Source organism: Podarcis tiliguerta (assembly GCF_965153285.1).
Source record: "Podarcis tiliguerta genome assembly, chromosome: 3".
Taxonomy (NCBI): Eukaryota; Metazoa; Chordata; class Lepidosauria; order Squamata; family Lacertidae; genus Podarcis; species Podarcis tiliguerta.
The window spans coordinates 81,358,695-81,378,842 of record NC_139536.1 but is presented as its reverse complement, the minus strand read 5'-3'; the positions used below and the strand labels follow the sequence as shown (position 1 = coordinate 81,378,842).

General features: G+C 40.0%; 1 protein-coding gene across 22 annotated transcripts in view; it reads right to left on the bottom strand.

Annotated features, from left to right (window-relative positions):
• The window catches only part of COL12A1 (collagen type XII alpha 1 chain), a 110,875-nt gene that overhangs the window by 55,372 nt on the left and 35,355 nt on the right, over positions 1-20,148 (bottom strand). For 12 of the 22 annotated variants that reach the window (XM_083431092.1, XM_083431096.1, XM_083431087.1 and 9 more), the window contains exons 3-10: positions 4,546-4,695; positions 4,344-4,463; positions 3,414-3,578; positions 3,125-3,271; positions 2,093-2,235; positions 1,543-1,672; positions 429-574; positions 31-160 (exon numbers count right to left, since the gene is read on the bottom strand). In XM_083431092.1, the coding sequence (XP_083287218.1) occupies positions 31-160; positions 429-574; positions 1,543-1,672; positions 2,093-2,235; positions 3,125-3,271; positions 3,414-3,578; positions 4,344-4,463; positions 4,546-4,695 (1,131 nt within the window). Of the gene's footprint in view, positions 1-30; positions 161-428; positions 575-1,542; positions 1,673-2,092; positions 2,236-3,124; positions 3,272-3,413; positions 3,579-4,343; positions 4,464-4,545; positions 4,696-7,766; positions 7,889-9,174; positions 9,368-11,362; positions 11,630-13,123; positions 13,394-20,148 lie in introns of all 22 variants that reach the window. The other 10 variants (XM_083431105.1, XM_083431095.1, XM_083431103.1 and 7 more) reach the window with 1 other exon arrangement.

Below are 20,148 nucleotides of genomic sequence, written 5' to 3'. Positions count from 1 at the left end.
GATATAAAACAAGCAAGATATTATTCCTACAGGTGACTTCCTGAGTGGTGAGTGGATCACTGATGAGGTCACCAAAAGTTGAATGAATTGTTAAAGTGTATTCAGTGTTGGGAATCAGGTCAAGCAGCTGTACATCATTCACTGATGCTCCAACACGCATCTGGAAAAAGAGAAAAAGAAACAAGGAAGTTTAGAAGAAGCCACTAGAAAGAAAAATAAAATGCTTGGGCCTTTACATTGTTTTTTAAAAAAATCAGCTTCCGTGTTTAATAATGTATTTACAACTTCCTGACTCATATATAACTTTCCAATCAAGCTGCTTTATTTTATAATCTATGCACACAACAAATAAATGTCTCACTGCTTTGGCATATAGAAGCAAATTCAGGTTCTCTCTCTCTGTCTCTCTTTCTTAAATTTGTTGTTACCTGTTTCTCTGTTGCTGGTATTGTGGCATTGACAGGTTCATACAGCAGCACATAGCCAGTAGCTCCACTGACAGGCTCCCATCGCACGCGCATTGTTGTTGAGGTGATGTCATACGCATTCAAGTTTCTGACTGAAGGGATTGGCACTGCAGAACCATAAATGTGATTCACATCAGTTATTTGTGTCCATAAACATATTTTACGTCTTCGAAAACATGCTTGAACTTTAAGTTTTCAGATGGGGAGTAGCTTTTAGTTATTGTATTCTTTTTGCAGTAAACCAGGCCTGCACAACTTATAACCAACTAGTTTGAACACAGCCCACCAGCTGTACATACTGACCCAACAGGGCTTAAGAAACCACCTGTTTTTGCAGTCTCCCAGGGTTTGTAAGAACAGGGGAGATTTTAGGTACTTTGCAGGTTCTGATGCATAGCTAATAGTCTGAACTTAGTTTAGTGGGTCACAAACTGTACATGACTTTCGGTGAACAGTGTTTTAATCCTATGAGAGCATAATACACATAACTGTCCGGGATAGTTTCTCTCATCTGTTCTGTTCTACACAGCCACAATCCCAAATTGGTAAATCTGAAATGTATACTGAATCACACTCTCAGGGTCACCCAGCTTGATTGGCACTCATCCTTTTCATAACTCTACCCTCTGGACTGAAGAACCAAAAGTCTCCTGTCATATTGCTTATAATGTCACAGAATATTAAATACCCAATGTTCACTTTCTCATCTTAGGTTCATTCTTCAATATACGTTTAAAGTAGTGTCATACCACTTTAATCAGTCATGGCTCCCCCCCCCCAAAAGATTCCTGGGGACAGTACTTTGTTAAGGGTGCTGAGACTTGTTAGGAGACCCCCTATTCTCCTCACAGAGCTACAGTTCCCAGAGTGAATCATTTTGTTGTTCAGTAAGGTAATGTCTATCTACAAGGAGGTTGCAATTTCTAAAAATATCCATAGAGGTTTTTTATATGCTTGGAGTTCTCATCTCCACTCCATATTCCTACAAACATTCTATGCAGAACTTTGTTTTTAAAACAGTTTGGAAGTTTTATGAATTATCACATATCTTAATTGAATTTGAATTGACACTTACAAGTCGTATCAACGCCCTCTAGAGGTACGCTACTGGTACCTTCTACCACAGAATATACATTCACAAGATACTTTGTTTCGGGCTTGAGGCCAGTCAGAACTGTAGTCGTCTCTGAACGACTTACAAAGACCTGCATGAAAACAAGAAACGGGAGACATAATTGTGCATAAATCTATCTACTGCTATTTCTGCTCTTGGCCCTGATAGAACAAAAGCAACTTCTAGTAAAGACACTCACACAGGACATTCACTGCCTTCACTAGTTCCAATTTAAAAGAGGTAGAGCTGGGTATCATCCGCATACTGGTGAACACCCAGTCCAAATGCCCCCCCCATGATCTCTCCCAGTGGCTTCATATAGATATTGAAAAGCATGGGGGAGAAGACAGAGCCCTGAGGCACCCCACAAGTGAAAGCCCAGGGGTCTGAACATTCATCCCCCAGCACTACTTTCTGGACATGGTCCAGGAGGAAGGAGCAGAGCCACTGCTAAATCAGTGGTATACACAAACATAAATAAAAATAATAAAATTGGATGTCCAGTGCTGACCTCCTTTCGTGGGCCTCCATCTGCAGGATAATATTCAACCCTGTATCTATCAACGCTCTCAGTAGGTGGTGTCCATGATACTCTGAAGGAATAAGGTGTCTCCTCAGAGGTTCTTAGATTGGTTGGTGGTAGTGCCAAATCAGCTGTGATGCAAAAAAAAGGAACAATACTATAAAATCTTCATTAGGAGGGTTACCAAAGAAGGAAATGCAAAACATTCACTGCCTTCACTAGTTCCAATTTAAAAGAGGTAGAGCTGGGTATCATCCGCATACGTCAACTCAACTTGTTTTTACTTAAGTATTGGATCTATTTACTTACTGAACTGAAATGTATATGATTCATATGCATAAAATAATTTATAGTAAAATCTGATGCATTCTTTAATCTGTGGTAATCACAATTGAGATGTTATGGCAAACCTAAGTCCATGCACTGAGAAGCTGCAGCCAGTAAAAACTTCAGAGCAAAAAAACCAATTGATGTGCAAAAATCACAAATGACATGCTGAGGGCATGTTATTTCATATATTTGTTTCTGTGCAGGACTTGTTGTAACATTTGAATTTGCCCTTTTATCTTGTTAGATAATATGTCAACAGATGCTCATGTGTATCTCTGTCTTAAAACGGCTATAGAATATATTTTCCTCCCAAGGAACTTTTCTCTTATTACTCTGTGATGGAGTCACCAGTGTAGTACAACTCCTTCCTGGACTGTGAAACTAAACAATGGCGACTTGGGTCATGTGGGAGAAGTCCATCCTATGACTTGTTCTCACTCAGCATTTCCCCATTCACAGAAAATGTGGTAATGCTGGCATGTGTGAAGGGCTGCCACACGGCTGCTTCTCACATGATCCAGAGCTTCAGATGCTACCTGAGAGCTCAGAAAGCAGATGGGCTTTAACAGCTAGCACACCATGGGGGTAATGCAAAAACAAAGTTCCAAGTAAGTAATATAGGAAAAATTCAGCAGGCATCATATAAAAGGTAAAAAGAAGTTGAAAACGAAACTAGAAAGAGAAACATACCTGGACCTCTTACACTATTGCATAAATTATTAGTGAGGTCATCAATAATCGTAACAAGGAGGCCGAAATCTCCAACATTGTAAACATGAATGTTATCAGGGTCTGTTGCGATCTGCTTCAGTTCATTTTCATCAGCATTTTTGATACCTTAAAAAGGTCACAAAAAGAAAACATTTTAAAATAACCTAGGCATTTTCATTAGACGGTTTCCCAATTCATATAAAGGAGAATGAGTGATTTAGTTTTCCAACCAACTTCTATATTTCCCACCTCTCCACATAATACTCACCAACAGCATACAGCTCCACTCCCAAATCTCTCAGTGACTGAGATGGCACAACTATATCATCTTGTGATTTGCCGTCTGTGATGAGGACACCAATTTTGCGAGCTCCAGGCCTCATGCCAGCTTCAATCTTAAAGTTGTTGTTTAAGATGAATTTCAAAGCATCTCCTGAAATCACAGCACACACAGGTACCCATTATTCATTAGCCATAGATTCCAGCATAGAGGGTAGACGTCCCTAAAGTAGGATAGTTACTTTCATTAAGAGACACATAAGCTTTGCCCTAAGTACTTACTTCATTCCAGCTGTTACGGTTACAACTCATAGGTAAAGGACCCCTGGACGGTTAAGTCCAGTTAAACTTGACTATAGGGTGTGGTGCTCATCTCGCTTCAGGCTGAGGGAGCCAGCGTTTGTCCACAGCTTTCCGAGTCATGTGGCCAGCATGACATTGCACTTCTGGTGTAATGAGACACTGTGACAAGTGTCGGAGCACACAGAAACGTTTACTTTCCTGCAGCAGTGGTACCTATTTATCTACTTGCACTGGCGAGACAACTTTCTGCCTGGTAACCATAGACTACCCTCCTAGTTTGGAGATCACTTATACAGAGTAAGATTGTGCAGTGATGCTCCCTGTGAGATATCTGTAGCACAGACTTTGTTGTTGTTGTTGTTGTTCCTTAAGGGCTACTATAAGGGACTGAAGGTCTTGGCTGAGGAAATTGGGGAAGCGTTCTGAAGAGATTCTGTGGAGTGTTGTTTGAAGAGACTGAGTGGCAGCAGATAAACAGAGGAGATTAAAGAACCACTTCTTTGTCCACTCTATAAAGTCAGTATAATATATTCAAAACAAAAAATCTTTTCAGACCATATAACATTGTATTAATTTCCCTGTGTACCTTATGATGAATTCAGCAACAGAATGTTACCTGTGAGGGTGTTCCCTCCTTTATAAGGCAAGTTGGCAACAGCATCCATCAAACTCTGTTTGGTTTTGTGTGCATTGAGGTTCCATTCTGTTCTAGGAGATCCACTATACTGTGCAAGAGCTAGGAGAGAAACATAACTTAGTTGCAAAAGGTCCCAAAAACAGCAACACCCCCAAATTATTTCAGGACATTCAAGGCTTACCAATCTGCACTTTGTCGGGACCAATGTCAAAAACTTCAACAATGCGACCAATGAAGCTTCTGATTGTTTTAAAATTTTGCCGACCAATGCTCCATGAGCCATCCACCAGCAACACAATATCTGCTTCTACTTTGGTTTTGCATTCCAGGCCTGTCACAGCAATCAAAATACAAGTGTGTTAGTTGCAGCAAATGAACAGCTGTTTTCTATCCTATCCTCTTTTACATTGTCCAGCATGCATGGCTTAAGTAACTGACTAGTGTTCTTCTATATAAATTGGAACTTAAAGTCGTTCGGAGCATTCCATAGCGCTACCAATAACACTTCCGAGATTATGTATTATTAATATTTGCTTTAAAAGATGTGCTGTGAAGCATATTCTGGTGAGCACTGCCCGTAACACTGACATGATCTATTAGAATATTACTTAGCCTGGGCCCAAGTGCAGTGAGAATCAACACAGCTAAATTATTGAACAACTAAATAAACTTAAGTTAGGTAGCCAATGACAACGACTACATCAAAATTGCACATCTTCTCCAGTTAAATATGTGTGAGCATTGATAAAATCTGAGGAGTGTTAAACAAGAATCTTTAGAAATTAGTCCATATACTTAATATGTGGAGATAAATAATAAAATTAATTTTATACTGTTTTGTGGTCTGTTAATGAAGATGGTGCAGACTTTTACACATTTAACACAACAAGAGAAAGAACACAACACATATAAGATACAGAAACACACATAAACACAAAAGAATCAGAAGTGACAAAAACAAACATTTATACAAAGTTTTAAATGCTTCAGAGAGAAAGTAAATAAAATATTGGGGACCGTCCACTTGTAGGATAAAAATAAGAACTGCTTTCTACATGCTGAAAATCACAGTGTGTTTATACAAAGCAGAAAGACACAAGGGTTTAAAATATGATCCTTTCATTAGCCATTTGAATGGGTGTATGTGCGCTCTTCCTCCTTTTTTCCTCTGGAGATCATGTTACCAGCAGCAAAACCTTCTGGCTTCATGCCATCATAGCTTCTGGTCTTTACATGGAAGAAATCCCATTGAGTAAAATCAGGCACACTCATCAGAGTGATTTCATCTATGTTCCACATAATTGATCCAAAACTGTAGATTCATGAATAGAACTATTCCAGGTACCTGAGGATTTAAAAGCATGATCCTCTTCTGCATAGAAAATACAACACTAGTCTTTAATCAACACAATCATAAATCATGAAATAGGGTATATATTAAAGTTCATGCACTTGCTAACACTGTTCAGGATTCTAAGAGCCTTGTGTGAGAGGAGGGGACCAGAAAAGCCCTGATAATTGTGAATGCAAAGCAACACACACAGTTGTCTGGAGTCTGGCCTTAATTTTAAACATTGGAAATATCAATGCCATCAAATCTTTTGTAAATTTAGTCTCCAACCAGAAAGCCATGGCAGAAAGTCTATATGTTTTAATGCAGCATATGGATTTTTATGAGCACAATTTTCCATAAAGGCTGCCACTTCACCTCATTTATTTAAAAAAGAAAGAAAAGATTTTAGGTTGTAGGGAATAACTGCAGGAATAAAGGGAAATTGCAATGATATAAACGGGGTATTATCCTGCCAACATTAGGAACTTTTTAAGGTGCACTTATTTCAATGGGAGAGAGTTAAGTATGGGTAGTGCTCAATTACATTTTACTCAAAGCGGACCCACTGAGATTGACGTAAGTCATGTTCATTCATTCCAATTAGCCTACTCTAAGTAAAACTTAGTCAAATAGAAGCCCACGTGCTTAACTGTCCCCTAAGAATAAATGAGACTGAAAAATACCTAATTTTAGCCAGTCTGTACTTACTGAGTTGGATCCAAGGGTTCCCTGCTGTGAAGGATGGACTTTTCCATCCTCAAAAGTATTCTTTCCTCCATAAGAATGGAACACAGTATAACTCAGTATAAGTGACTTCAGTGGAATTATTTTATAGTGCTGCACTGAACTCTGCATTTCTTTCACTCCCTTCAAAGGAGGAATTCATTTTTCTGCCTCTTTTGCAGGGAGCAAGAGAACTTTGCAAAAAAATAAAATAAATCATAGGATGGAGGTGAGGACTGCATTTAGCTTATCATGTCAGTCAAGTGGCCAATGGGTGTTATCTGTTGTGAAGTTTCAGAACACTGCTCATTTTCTATATGGAGGAGTTAACTATTACAGTGGTACCTCGGGTTACATACGCTTCAAGTTACATACGCTTCAGGGTACAGACTCTGCTAACCCAGAAATAGTACAGTGGTACCTCTAGAAATGAACAGGATCTGTTTGTTCCGGAGCCCCGTTCGCATCTAGAAGTAAATGTAAGTAGCAACGGCACGTCTGCACACACATGCGTCGCTTTTCGTCACTTCTGCGCATGCACGTGACATCATTTTGAGCGTCTGCACATGCACAAGTGCTCCATTACTTCTGGGTTGCCGAGGAGCGCAACTTGAACGCGCTCAACTCGAAGCGTATTCAACCCAAGGTATGACTGTACCTCGGGTTAAGAAAAATGTTTTTTAAAATTCAATGGGTGAAGTCATTGGACACATATAAAATAGCTGTTCAGATCCTGGCCAAATTTTATTCACCGTAAATCAGGCATAGGGCAAACTCGGCCCGCCATATGTTTTGGGACTACAACTCCCATCATCCCTGACCACTGGCCCTGTTAGCTAGGGATGATGGGAGTTGTAGTCCCAAAACATCTGGAGGGCCGAGTTTGCCTATGCCTGCCCTAAATTCTTTGAAAGGTTTCAAAATCCTTCCTACAGCATTTTCTGATTTCCAGAAAAAGGACAGTGGTGGCACCATATGGGCTGTTTATTGACTCCATATAGTGCTGTATGGTGTGTGTATATCGTGTATTTGACAATGCATGAGTAACTGTATAAGTCTGCATAGCTATAATGTGAAATGGGGCAATAATCATTTAAGTCTTCACAAACAAGAGAGAGCCTTTTCATAAAGATGGAAACTAACGGAGAGGGAAGTTATCTTTAAAAATGGTCACTAAAGACCAAGGAGTGGTCTTCATGAAAAGCAGCCTTTTCTTTTTGCAATTACTCCTGCAAGTAAATAACTGTATCAGTTAATTATGTTCGCTTTACCAGTTTTATAAAAGTAAAGATCTACAGCTAGAATATCCAAATAAGAAATGGGCTTCTCATTAAAACCATATTTACCTTCAGGTAAAAAGGGCACCTCAGCAGTATCTGAAAGGGTAGTCATTTCTTCTCCAATCAGTGGTGCACTTTCACCTCCTTCAAACATTCCAAAAACATTGACTTTGTAGGAAGTGCCTGCCCTGCGTGATTTAAATGTATATATGAAGCAAATTAGACTGGGAATGAATGGGTCACTTTGACATCTTTATAGATTTATTCACTCTGTTTTTAATCCTGCCATTTCTCAAAGGAGCTCAGGGCAGAATACATGGCTCTCTTCCCACTGATTTTATCCTAAGAAGGATATGAGGTCAGTTAGGCTGGCCCAAGAAGATCTTCAAAAAAGCTTTGTGGCCAAGTGTAGATTGGAACCTGGGTCTTCTTGATCAGAGTTCATAAACACTAACCACTAAAGTACGATGATTCTCCCTGTCATGGATTTTTAAGGCAGGGTAAGTCTTTAGGAGCTGAAATCTAAAGCTTTCTTTTTCACAGGGAACTCACAGGAACTCCTTTCCGGCACCTCTCAGGTGAGCGCCATTGCCATTCTAAGAGAACAAGGGAGGTGTTCATTGTGAGTTCCGGCAGCTCTTTTTCTAGAAAAATGGCACTGAGCAAAAAACTATTACTGAAGCAAGAGATTGGTCCTTACAACTGAATATCTATAGCTGTATCTCCTAGCTATGAGCCAAGCTTGACCATCACGACAGCTAACAACTACTACTGTTATGTTTCCAAGGGGTTGCTCGGGAGCAAGCAGGCAAATATCTCCCTACTTGGCTGTGAAGACATGGCTTGGCTGCCAAAATAAACTTTATCAGACCGGAGCACCACTCTCCCGTGGCTGACTCAATCTCTGGCAGAATCCGTGAGTCGGCGGTTCTTAAACTTTCTCCAGCAAAGCAGTTCCTTGCCGCCCAGTCTGCACCTCCCCTCTCTGCGTGAATGCTTTCTGCGCAAAGAGGGCGTGGGCAGCGGAGGACCCCTTCCCTCCCTGCTTCTCCCAGGCAAGGAGTCCTGGGACTGCCTCGCCACTTCCGACTCCTGCACCTCCTCTCCACTGGAGCTGCATTTATTCTCTTCCGTTGAAGAGGAGCTACTTCCCACGATCCCTGGAGGCTCTCTATAATCCATCTGGCTTTTGCTCTCTCCCTCCTGCCCTGATGGCAGTTCCCCGACAACTACAGACCCAGCAGAAAGGTTTTACAAGCTTTCTTGGGGGTCATATTTTAATTCATTTATTTGAATAGTATATCTACCATGCCTTTCTGCCTTTGGCATCTAAGGCAGCTAATGAAATAGACTTTAAAAAATGAACATAGGATGATAGAATTGGTATTATATGCTGAAAGAGATGCAGTTGACTGAAAAATACCTATGGGGGGGGGGGAATACTGATAAGGAAGGAAATTATGAGTGGCAATACCTGAGCTCCTCCAATACAACAGTGTTGTCATATGGCCCAACTATTAATTCTCCAAGGCGCCTGCTTTCTCCAGTTGGATGGAAAGTTACTTTATAACCCGTCACTTCACCGGGGGCTGGCTCCCAGGTTACACGGAAACTTGACATCGTAGAATCAGAAGTGTGCAGATTTCTGGGAGGTTTAAATGGGGAAGCTGCAATAGTCAAACAACACCCAAGAAATTAAGTGTTTGCTATATTCAACCATAAAACCCTCATTTCAGTTTTTAAAAAGTGAATGCATTATAGCACCTGTATGCTTTGCCTTAACAGCCCAAGAAAACTGGTTCCAAGGAGTTGAGGGATCCTTCAGAACAGGGTAGAATGTGGCATAGGAGGAAGGAGATATGGTAAGAAAACACACCCCTCCCTTCCTCTTCTATTACCAGATCCCTCTACTGGATCAAAAGCCCTTGCATATGCACAATATTACCAAATGGATTCCACCATAGGTTTCCGCCCCCCACACATTATGATTGTTAAATGAGCAAAGCTATGGAGATGGTGCTATCACTCATTATAGCTGCTATAAGTGATTACTTAAAAAGTTGTATACATTTTAGGTTTTCATTGAAATGTCACACACTGTAACTCTTACATTCTATGCTTCAGATGAAGGGGGCTCTAATCTGTAAACTCTTATGTTTTCTATTCACCTGTAAGGTGCCACAAAACTCTCAACCATTCTCATTTTTGAAGCAATTCAGATGACCTAATCATTGCCATGCCAAGAGGAACAGGAGCAGAGAACTAGTCTCTAAAGCTCCAAACCATTTAGAGCACCTTAAAGCTAGTTAACACTCATCATCAATTTTGCACTGTATCTGGAAACTGGCAAGCAGTGCAGCCAATGCAGATTAAAGAACACTGGAATAATATACTACTGGTTTAACAAGCAATAGATTCCTTCCTGAGCCAATTTTTCCTAGTGGGTTGAATGCTCTCTCATTTGCAGTTTGTTTGTTTGTTTGTTTTTTAGCTAAAAGGGCAGCAATCTAATCTCAAAGAGCAAAAGCCATGGATTCTAGTAGGGAATGAAACAGGCACCTTCTTGCTTTTTAAACTCGCTAAACTCAAGAGTCTTAGGGGATAAGATAATGTGAGCCCACTTCCTCGATCACTGATAGCAAGACATAATTATAACATCCTTTCAAACCACTGTTACTGCAAAAGGGTGCTCTATTAATAGCTCCTATGATGATTCATAATCAGAGCCTCTGAAAGAAGAGCATCAAACCTAGCTCTCTAGTGGAAAGCCATTTAAAAATATTTATTCTACTTTGGCTGAAGCAGCCTCAATAGAAGTTTAACATAAACACCGCTTAATTTCTAAGATCAGAGGTGTGAGGGTTCAAGACCCTGTGGAAGTTGCTCTATACTTTCTCCAGGTGTGTGTTAAGGGCTGGTTACCAGGAGAATCTGCTCAAGTTATCTGTCCTTTATTCATAATTTATACATATTCCATTGTGGAGCCCTGGAATTGAAAATGTTCCTAAGATTAAGTGTTACCGAATAATTCTGGCTCAGGTTGAAAGCTTTGAGCACCACTAAAACTCCATACAAAACAGTTAGAAATCCAAGTAGGTAATTTCTAATTGTCACAGTCAAGCAGCTTCCCATACTGCTAAACAAGGCATGCAGGAAGCAGTACTTTAAAAAGAGGTATAAAGCTGCTTGAAAATGTGTGCCAAAAGAAGCCCATATAAATTCCCTGTTTGCTCTTTGTGCCACTTTGCTAATCTCCCTTTCTGTCGCTGGGCTTAACCAAGAATTAACACAGAGATCAGCAGAATCCTTGTGTGGTTTGCAGGAGACAAACGGCTTATACCACATCTGACGAGGTTGGCCCTCCCATGTCACCTTGGGAGCAGATAGGGAGCATGTTTAAAAATAGCTAGAATAATATTGTAAACACACACACACACACACAGATGACAAAATATGACATCTTAAACTAACATTTACAGTCTTTGGCAGCCTTGCTAATGCTCATACAGGGTGAGTCCTTTAAAAGAGGCTCTGTGGATACAGAGTACACATGTTGCATGGGGCCTCTTTTAAAAAACTCACCTGTACATGTTGCAGGAATGAATTTACACACACACACACACACCCCTCTCTACATTCATGCAGCGTAGAAATCAATGTACCTGTTGTTCCTTCGCCTTGTCTGTGTTTTCCTTCACCAGTTTTATACATTGGAATGACAGAGATGTCGTAAGTAGTCAGTGGCTGGAGCCGTTTCAGGACGGTGGTGGTGGAGGAAGGCGGCACTTTTGCGACCATTTGTCTTCCTCCTCTACGGGGCCGGTAAACTACACGGTAGCTGACAACTTTTCCAGGTGCAGGCTGCCAGGTAACTCTCATGGTGGTCTCTTTCTCTTCATCCACTCTCACGGTCCTAGAGCTAGGAGACACTTTTCAGTGTAAAATAAAATGAAAGCAAACATATTGGGGTGGGTTGTTTTTGTTTTTGGTGAAACTTAACTTGACATATAAACTGCAGCTACAACCCTCTGTAATATTGCAGGTATGCACACGTCCAGCTTCTCTCCCACAAAGTTTGGGATTCTGAACTTTTGGAAAACTGCAAACTTCCTTCCAGATTACCACTGGTTTATACTGACTCGGTAGCTCAGTCAGTAGAGCATGAGACTCTTAACCTTAGGGTTGTGGGTTCAAGCCCTACATTGGACAAAAGATTCCTAAATTGCAGGGGACTGGACTAAATGACCCTTGCTGTCTCTTCCAACTCTACAATGCTATGATTCTATGCCATCCTTCTATACTATCTCTCCATGTGAAAGTTGGTAAATATCCCTTTTAAGAGCAAAAATTTCTCAAATTTGGGAAATGTGCTCTCAATATTTAGAAAATCCAACTGCTCCTCCATATTTGCATTTGGCTCTGGAAAGACCAGGTCTTCTTGGCTTCTCACACCCACAGAATCTTCACCCATATATAATTAAAATGATGCAACAATGGCTCTCAGTGCTTTGAACAAACAGTTCCAGGTTCACACGGGGTATACTGTTTCCCTGCAACTTTGGAATTTCTGCTTTTATGCCATACTAACCACTGTTTCCCATTTCCTGTTGGTTCATTCAGCACAATAAAAGAAGCCATAGCAGGTGGCTCTGTTAATTACTACAGCACTGCTGGGCAAGTCAACTCCTCCTGGATGGCTTTAATGTTTGATGGTGCAGCAGCAAAGTTGGCACAAGCTTGAACTTTCCAACCCATAGCTTCTGGCATGGGATGAATGGAAGCAAGCAAAAGGAACAATTCTCTGCTGTCATGAATGCAAGGACTGTCTGATAAAAGAAGGGGGTAGCCCACCTACACTCCATCTGCTAATCTCATTGAACTACGCCCACAACCAAACCTCAGTTCAAGATTCAAGACAAAAATCTATGGATACACTTCTGAGACGCTAATGTCCTTTTCGACGAATCCTTGAATTGGAACTCAACTAGGCAACATGGATTGCTTCATATTCCAAACTTGGGTGCAAATTCTTCAGGATTCAGAATTATAGTATAACTAATAATTAGATATTTAAGAACTAAATAGATAGTGCGCAATTCCAGCAGGTCCTGCCTTTTTTAATCCTAGTATGGTCCCTACCAATATTAGGTGTGTTGGGTAACATCACTATTGCAAACTTACCTGTACAATGCACATGCTCTACTTCTCTCCCCCCTGCAAGCCCCCATGCCTTCCCCAAAATCTGCTCTGTGGGTTTGGGGGAACCCAACAGCACAGATTGGGAGATGCAGAGTGCAAGGAGGACATCTCCTTGCGTGTCTTCTGGCCCTACACTAGATATTTCCCATTAACGTTAAATTATAAATTATAATAAAATGAGAAGTTTTGAATCTTTGTTACCAGTGATTCTATATTCTATGTACCTTCAGTTGTAGCTTCTCCCTCTAAAGGAGCTCCTTCTCCACTTCTGTAAGAAGCCAAGACTGAAATTTTATATCTGGTCTCAGGCTGAAGGTTTTCCAGTACAGTGTTTATTACATTTCCAGGAACGGTTTTCTCTCCAGACTGACCATCATAAAGTGATTTCCATATAATTCTGTACTGATTAACTGATCCTGGAGCTGCTGTCCATGACACTCCAATAGTAGTATCAGTTATGTCTCTGGTAACCAAGTCACGAGGGGAGCCACGTTCTGCAAGAGAGAAATGCAAGAAATGTAAATTAAAATGCAGGAAAGAAATGCTGCAATAAACCAAGAACAGTACAGGCCATGAAATAAAATAAAACACAGCAAAACTAATGCATATTAAATTCATTCATTTAGAAGTCAAATTCCAGGTGTCTGAAGTCAAGAGAAAACTTTTGCACACACTAAATGAATATACATAATTTAATTTAGCTATACATTGGGCCGAAGTCCATTTTAACTACTTTCCTGATCTCAAAGCAGTTTTGCTTCAAAATGGGGGTGTAAATCTAGTGACTCTCACAGATATTGCAATAAATTGTTGTTCTGAAATAAAACATACAAACTGTCTGAATTACTCAGTACAAATAATTTGGCACATCTCTATTACGAAGATCATAGACTTTGAAACGCCATTGCCATTTTCAAAAATAGCGGATAGTTCAGTTCACATTGGGTGGTATCAAATAAACAACAACAACAACAATTCTATTATTTATACCCCGCCAACCTGGCTGGGTTTCCCCAGCTGCTCTGGGAGGTCTCCAGCACATGCAAAAACAAAGTAAGACGTCAAACATTAAAAACTTCCTGATACAAGGCTGATTTCAGATGTCTATTAAAAGTTGTGTATATGTTTTGTGAGTGGACATCTCCCCTGCAGATCCCAATACATCCTCAAAATCTGCTCCAGGTGGTCTGCAGTGGGGAGGAGCATATGGGGAAGTCCTGTTACACTAACAGAAATCCAATCCACTGATGTAAGGCCAGCATTGGATACAATCCATTTTATTTAAATTTTTACTTAACCTGACTGTACGAACCTGCTGTCAGTTATGGGGATAGCTACTTATTACCATTGGCCATTTCCTATGCTTCACTTCCAAGAAGGGCAGATTTAGGACTGTGTATGAGTGATGTGCACGCACTGGGCACTGAGTTGAGGGGACATCTTCTCAAAGCCCAGTAAGCAAGGTGCTGGGCTTTGAGAAAGAGGAGTGAGGCACTGACAGGGTCCTAGAGTCCTCCCACCTCCTTCACAAAGCCTAGTTAGTGCTTTTCCAGCTTTGCTTGACTACAACCCCAGGAGAACAACCTTCCTGGAAGAGTGAAAGGTGTGGGATTTCAAAAGAAACACACTTTTTAAATTTTATTTTTTACTTTCTTCTGTAAAGCTTCAGCTCTCAAAATATGGCTTTTTCATTCATTAAAAAAAATGACTTCAATCCAAATGGAAAAATATGGACAAATTGTGTTGATATAATGTACAGATGTCTCAAAATAAATGGCTTTTCTTTCCATATTTTAAAGTAATATGAATACACAGGCCACTTTACATTGGCTACTTTACTTCAAGCCTCTGCCATAGTGTGCCTTCAGTATTAAACTATCTGCAGTTATAATAATATTTCAACAATTAACTATGGAAATCTGGATGACTACATCTATACACTGGACATACTGCAAAAATAATTGTATGTTTGAAACAATTGTCAACTGAACTAGGATATGTACCATTAGATAGAAGAAGTGATTTATTTCCAATGAAGTACAATATATGTCAATTAATAATAATAATAATAATAATAATAATTCAGGAGTCCTAAGATGTTCTGTGGTTTTAAAAATACCATGTTTTTGTTGAATGAACTATTACTGTGAGTTTCCAAGCAAGCCACAAGGGCTAAGTGGAAAATGCTGGCCTCAGATAACTGGGAACTGCTGACCAGACACCTTTCCTAAGAAAGTTGACTTGCTTTGCAAGTCAAATGATACATTTATGAAAAACATATTGAATAGCAGCCTGATGCTAAACACATTTTACATGGAAATAAATATCCCCCTAAATTACAACTAAATAAAACCTGTGCATTGTGCAACAGGACTTCCCCCATCTCCTCCCCTCAACACAGTCCCAAATTTGCTCCTGGGGGCAGGGACATAGTGTGGGGAGGGTCTGGGGGCATAGTCCCAGGCGCCTCCACACAGGGATCCCCACCCTGCCTACCACTGGGGGTCTCTGGGCCCCAGAGCCTGGCCCATCTTTTTTCCCCCATTCATCATAACTCCCTAGCCGCTTCACCTATGCTTCTGACATTTTGCAGGTTACTTTTCTAGGGGCACTTCTATGGTGCATATTGGCTAGGACTGATGGAAACTGGAGTCCAACAACATAAGGCAGGTCACATATTCCCCACCCTGAAGTACATCATTTTCATATTAACATTGCTATCCATAAAACCACAGGAAGGGAAGTAAATCTCTTTTAATCTTCCACCAGAAAAAGAACAACTTCAAAGGTACCTATCAAAAAATACTACAAAATCCTGGATCTATTTCTCTGTAACTTGGCAAGTTTCTGACCAAGGGGTACTGCTGTGGTGTGGGTTATTTACACATACAAAATGCCCATAAAACAAGAATGGGGAGGGTAAATAAATCCTTTTTTAACTATCTCAAAATTGTAAAGGTTGATCCTTGCAATAAAACCATCATTCTGAAATGTCACAGGATTCAGCACTTCAAAAGAGGCCACGGTGCCTGCAAATTTTATTCAATTCTGCCAAAAAATTAAAAAGTTTTTTTAAAATGTTCTTTAAACAAAAGCAAAGGTCCAGCATAAAATTCCCTGAACCTTTTTGTCTCTACTTTAGCTAACTTTCTCCAATCAGGCAGGACTACTATGCCTGTAAATTTCACCCAATTCTGTCAAAATGAAAAAAAGCCTGTAGCCTTTCTTTCAATTCCCCATAGGAGTGAATGGTAGCAGCATGAAGTTTTGATTTTCCAAACTGGGATTCAGTTGCAGATCATCAGCTAAACTGAATCTAGCAGCTTTATGAAACACCAGCTTGAGGTCTGAAGCAAGTCTTGTGGTCAGCACACACTAATGTATTCACCAGTATTCTTTTCTTCTGAAGGGTTCTTATTCCTTAGAAACATGCCAGATGCTTCCATCCTTGTCATTAGTGTCCCAAAGAAATCTGAGATGCACTGTGAGACTGAGGCAAAGACATCAGAATTTGCTCCAGAGTGAGATAGTCCAGTTATAGGCAGGCATCAACCACTAAGAGCATATTACATTGATTCTGAAGCCGTTCCAGTGGATCCCAGTTAGATTCCCATATGTGAAGATCATCAATGAGGGTCTGCTCTTACTACCACAACCTTCAGAAGTGAAGTTACCAAATATGAAGAGCAGGGCTGTTTAAGTTTCACAACATATTGTTTTGAAGGCACAACTTACAATGTTTTATCAAGCTCGCTCTTTTGTTGTTTTTGTTTTGTTTTACAAAGATCGCAAAAACCTTTCTGTTTCAGGGGACTTTTGATCAAACTGACTGGTTTTCTCCCATTATGTTGTTGATTTTCAGGCTTAGACACAATGGTGTCAGTTCACTGCAGAATAGAATTCACTAGTACAATGACCTCCTTCCTCACCACCACCACCACCCCAGTCTTCTCTGGAGGTCCACTGAGGCAAAATTGCCATGGGGAGGGGTCTATCTTGGCTGAAACATTAGCATATACTTTTGAAAAATAGATAAGTGATAGAATTTACAAGCATTATCAACATGACAAGATATTCCATTGTAATGCAGGCAAAAAGGCCAAGACCTACTATTAGCATTGAGTCAATGTGTCAAATCACTCCAGGAGCAGTCAAAGTCTCCATCATTCATGCGCTAGAAATCATTAACATTTCATCTGTGTCACAGCATGGGTACGTTAAAATATGGAAAATATTTGAAGCACTTCATAAAGGCCTGGCTGCAGCTAGATGCAAATGTTTCCAAAATTCCATATCCACTGTTTCCACCTTACCTAGCCACAAACAATAACTTTCTTTAAGTAGTTTCCCTATTCTAGGCTCCCATCTTCCTGTCACTAGATGGGCAGCATCTGTATCTATACAAGCCTCAGAAAGCACAGAAAGTTACAAGTGAATCTTCTAACAGGGCTTCCTCTGTTCTCCCTGCACAACTCCATGCCTCTTCTCCCAGAGATCCTTCTCTTACGATGTACATTCCATACATTTAAAGTACAACCCCCCAAAGAATCCTTGAAACAGTAGTTTACCCCTCACAGAGCTGCAATTCTCAGCACCCTTACCAAACCACAGTTCCCAGGATGTGAGTGCTTTTAATGTATGGTTTGTAGTATGCAGCCAGTATCCCTTCCAGCCCCACCTGGCTCAAACTTCCCTTTTGTTCAAGGCACAATCCTTGAGAGTAAGCCACATTAAATATAGTGGGATTTATGTCTGAGTAGACATGCCTAGGAACTGGACTGTTAATCTCCATATGAACATCATTTCTGGCAACAGCCCAAAATAGGGTCATTGGAATGAATTGGGCAAATTAATTTACTGCAAATCCTTTTTTCTATATTAGCTTCCCTGGCACTGCAGCCTGTAACTGGCTAACCAGAGAAACCAATGGAGATGACTAACTTAAGTCCATTAATTTCAGTTCGGCAAATGCAATTCTTTGTCTTGGTGAACCTGCTTCAACCACAAATGCAATGATCAACGTTAGCAGGACTATAACAAGACAAGGAGGAACTGTAAACCTGGCGCCTCTGGCTGATGCCCTCAATCTAGGAACAAGGAAGTTAAAATAGAAAGGGATGTGGAGTATCCACAAGAAGCTATGGGGAAAAGGAAGGAGCATTACAACATTGATTCCTAGCACTGGCAAATGGATAGGAGGCCCTATGCCTTCTGGTCCAAGCAAACTGCTTGCTGGAAAGGTGCCAGGGAGGATATTCTGCATCCTCTGGAAACAATGTGTACCTTTCATGGTGAGTAGAGGCTGCCTATAATATATAATTTGTGGAATTAAGACAGAAGAGAAGTCTGGCCCAGAAACCTCAATTTATTCATTATCATTCTGCTGGCTGGGATCATTTAGGTCACATGGAAATGCCTCCATTTCCTTACCACATAAAATTCCAGCAGTTATGCAACGTGCCTTTCTATTCTAGAGGCATTTGTAAGAAGCCAGTAACACTTTTATTGCAGAATGGATCACTTCCTCTAGGCCGATTTGTTTTTTCCTAGAAATATGGCATTCCCACAGAAAGGACAAGTGACGTGATTGTTTGACAACTGGCAAAAGTCTCTTGAAAATGTCAGAATCCAAAAAACTAAGTACGCAAAATTTAAATAATGCATGAGACAGCACTAAATCTCCTAAGAAGACACAGAGTCTCTTTGTGTGGTGCAAGCCCTTTGTGACTCAAAACATGTACGTAACGTTCCTATGTTATGCTAAAAACTTCATTGTAAAGAAATGTCACTTGTGCTGGTACCAATTCAATCTGTAGGAGGTCCACAATCTCTAGAATATTTTTAATTAACTGTTAGAATATCCGGAGAATAGAGAATATCTAAAGATTGATAACTCTCTACAATTAAAAAGGCATGCTGCAAAAAAAAAAAAAAAATCTGTAACTAAAACATAAAATATGATGAGCTCTTTGAGCGTTTCAGTTCTCAGAGTTTGAAAAGAAGGGTGCTATTTCCTTCAGCATTGGAGGAATAAATCATTATTCAGTTTTATGGGGGGAAGGGAAAAATTATCCAATATTTACAGAGAGATGCATTGGACTTATAACTTTGTTAAACTAAGTTTTGTAACCTCAGAAGGCTAAATGCATTTGCAAAAGGTAGGCTACATCATCTCCTGGAATAAACTGGCCCAAAACACATCAACGTTTACCTACAAAAACTACACTATGCATTAATTTAAATTCAAAACATAATGCAGTTGTTCACAAAACAAGTATAAAATGTTTGAGTGCTTGTTCTGCTGACTTGCTTTTAATGACATGGAGTACTTTAAATGGTAAATTAGTTCCTCTGCTTTGATCAGTTATTCTGAGGCCCTGATATCCAATATTTGTAATATCTTTAAGACAATGCTGGAATATTATGTTCAGACATAGGTCATTTGTCAATTTTTCAAAGAATGGTTATGCAAATTACAGTTAATAGTATAGTTTCTGTCAGAAGTTTTCCCCCCAAAATTGCAGTAATAATAATAATAATAATCCTATATTCTGTTTAAATTAATCTATTTAACAGATATAGTATACAGCATGTTCTTGTCATTTGACATTAATACCTCAAGGCAAACAAGTTAGCTCTTGCCAGAACTGCTCTTACCACCTCCTCTCCATGGGAAAAACAGATTAGAAAAACAGTAGCTCTCAGAAAAAGTTGATTGTTAGCCATCTACTGGGTTTCCATTCATTACAATTGCTGTGTTTATCATTATGTTTTATTTCTAGTGTATGACCCATGGTTTTGGCTCAGGCTATGAAAAAAAAAGGGGGAAATGGAAAACTCCAAGGGGGGTTGGGGCATAGGAAGGAGAATGATGAGGTGAAATATTCCAATTCATTTTTTAAGCTAACTATGCCAAAATGTGAAATTGATCCAGCACCAACAATTGCAAAGAAAAGCAGTAAGTAGCTTTGTAGAAAACCAATATGGTATTATATGGCAGTGTATCTGCCATATAATAACAACAATACTATGTTCCATTTCAGGATGAAATCTTAGTATTGGTTACATGAAGGATGTGTGCCAGATACAATGTAGTCCTATGGTGGACCATTGGCCAATTTCTGGTAGACCAGGCTTTCCCAAATTTGGGTCTCCAGCTGTTTTTGGACTACAACTCCCATCATTCCTAGCTAGCAGGACCAGAGATTAGGGATGATGGGAATTGTGGTCCAAAAACAGCTGGAGACTC